Raw genomic sequence first — 2,452 nt, 5'->3', positions numbered from 1 at the left:
GCAGCGATCCTCAGCTCTGTCGCTCTCTCTAGCGATGGCTCGTCGGTCGCGGCAGGCTCTGGCTCTCCATCAGCGGTGGGCTCGGGCATGTGCTCCGCGCATCGGGGAGATGGTGGGCTGGGCTCTGGGTCAGGAGTGGCACTGGCGATATATTCCTGGGACCCGGCGGGGAATGGAGATCCATTTCTCGCCAGTATCCACTCCACAAAGGCGGCGAATTCCGCTCGAGGGCCATCTTCGGACGACGGCGCTCTGCACGCGGTGTTGAGGCTGGCGTCATAGAACGCGCAGAGCGCGTCGTCCGGCTAGGTGGTGAGATGGGCAATAGCCAGAAACCCTCGGTATGACCCTCGAGCGAATTTTCCCCCTGCTCCAGCAGGAGGAGGATGAATTCGGGGCGAAGGAGGGGATCCATATGGGCACACAACGGAAACAAAAACACTGAGAGAAAAAACTTGGAAACAAAACGGAGGGGAGACACGGAGGTAACTGTATTTTGGTCCGAGATTCTGTCACACTTCCCTTAAGGCATGGAGCGAGGAACAAGGAGACCAGGGATACACGAAACAATAGTATTTTAATCCAAACATCCAAGGAAATACACAGGGCAGACAGGAGCACAGGAACCACCAGGGTTGACGTATAATCTCGGACAAGGACAGACAGCACAGACTCGAACTTAAATGCAAGGGATAATTAACAAACACTGGTGTACTGAATGACTAATTAACTGGGAAGCGGAACACATGGGGAAGAAACTGGGTCACAGAGCACAACAAACAGTCCAGGGGCGTGACAACAGTAGGGCACTTTTTTTTTTTTCTAGCATAAAGTCCTGAAATAATGTTTACACACTCTGTAAGTATTCTGTATATTTGAATGGATGAATGAATGAATACTTTTCAATGCTAACAAATGGAATATTGTAAAGTATTAATTCATTCATTCATTCATATATGCAGAAAATACTTATAAATCATTTAACGAATGTATTGCTTATTGTTAGTTAATGCATTAACTGATGTTAACCGAGTTGTAAAGTGTCACCAGACAAACAAACAAACAAACATGCAGGGTGAATTTGCATGTACACACCAATTCTTAAGAGTCATCTCATTGTATCTCAATGTAATCCCAATGTAAACAATTAACCCAATCTACCCAAATCCAACTTATATATCAATATGAATCATTTTCTTTTCTTAAAAAAAAACAACTGAATTAATTGATGCTGTAGTGATTAATTTCTGCATTAAATTACAATTGCAAAATGAACAATTCATTATTGAAAACACCATTTTAAAAGTGAGATTAATGTTCCAAAGCACATCTCAATTGTGAACTGGCAAAGTTTCTCTAAAATGAAATTAAATATATCAACATCAAACTAGGATACGATCAGAAGTGCACAGCTGAAATCAAGGTGTTACCTGGCTTAGTTTTGAACACTGCTGGCTGCGACCATTCTGATGGCTGAACGTCATAAACACCATCAGGTACATGCAGTAATCTGATCTGGGCCTGGTATTCAGTTGAAGGATCTAGAATCGTAGAGGGAATCTCAAAATCGTTGGACCCCTTAGAAAGGGTAAAGCTCTCTGTGGCCTACAAAGAGAAAGTGAAATCATGCATGTGATCAGTCACAGCCAGGGGCACCTTAAGATAACCAAAGGCCCCTGGGCTACAGCATTACAGTAGGCCCCCCGACCCCAGAAAACCTCTTTTTTTTTAAGCTTCCTAACAATTATGTCAAATTTCGTTTTTTGTCTTGTTAATATGCCAGTTAACATTCACAACACTGCTCTGCGTAAAATGTGAATATAAGCGAATATGCTAATTTACTCTTTGCCACAAGGTGGCGCTTGTGGAACAGCAGAATTATATAGCCCTTACATAAAGTAAACACTACGTTATTACGGGCATTCTACGGAGGTAATATGAAAGGAAAATGTCATCAAAACTTTCCTGGCCGAAATGTGAGTTTACAGGTATGATTTAAATACCATAAATCACACATAATATTAATTATTCATCATCAGTAGAGCAAAACACATGGCATGTTGACATAAATGTGGGTTATTTGGTGATTTCTAACTGCGTTTTTATTTTGAAACATGACGTGCTCACGTTTAATTAGTTAAATCACAGCCGTATAAAGTTTAATGATCACATTTAAGCAATAGGACAATTCCAATTTTTCCATCCCCGGATTTAAAATGGAGACTTTGAGACCCGGATTTAAAATTGACACTATTTATGGGACACAGATGACACAGATTACAACCAAGCAAGTTACTGAACTCTCCATGTATGACGTTATAGAACGTTGTCCGGTTCAGTTCCTTTCACACAGCAGTGTTGTGTTTCTGTTAATCTGCATGTCGACATAAAGATACTCTCATGCTGCGGTTATTTACTAGCGAATGCATTGTACATTCCGCTTATATCGATG

General features: G+C 41.6%; 1 protein-coding gene across 1 annotated transcript in view; it reads right to left on the bottom strand.

Annotated features, from left to right (window-relative positions):
* Positions 1-2,452, bottom strand: part of LOC107710035 (interleukin-3 receptor class 2 subunit beta-like) — a 30,673-nt gene that overhangs the window by 21,264 nt on the left and 6,957 nt on the right. Inside the window, exon 9 of the mRNA XM_016514717.1 lies at positions 1,431-1,605. Within this exon, the coding sequence (XP_016370203.1) occupies positions 1,431-1,605 (175 nt within the window). The remainder of the gene's footprint in view (positions 1-1,430; positions 1,606-2,452) is intronic.

Source organism: Sinocyclocheilus rhinocerous, unplaced genomic scaffold (genome assembly GCF_001515625.1).
Source record: "Sinocyclocheilus rhinocerous isolate Xijiao unplaced genomic scaffold, SAMN03320098_v1.1 scaffold1348, whole genome shotgun sequence".
In the NCBI taxonomy this organism is placed as follows: domain Eukaryota; kingdom Metazoa; phylum Chordata; class Actinopteri; order Cypriniformes; family Cyprinidae; genus Sinocyclocheilus; species Sinocyclocheilus rhinocerous.
Note: the sequence above shows the minus strand (reverse complement) of the source record. Positions and strands in the feature narration are given on the sequence as shown.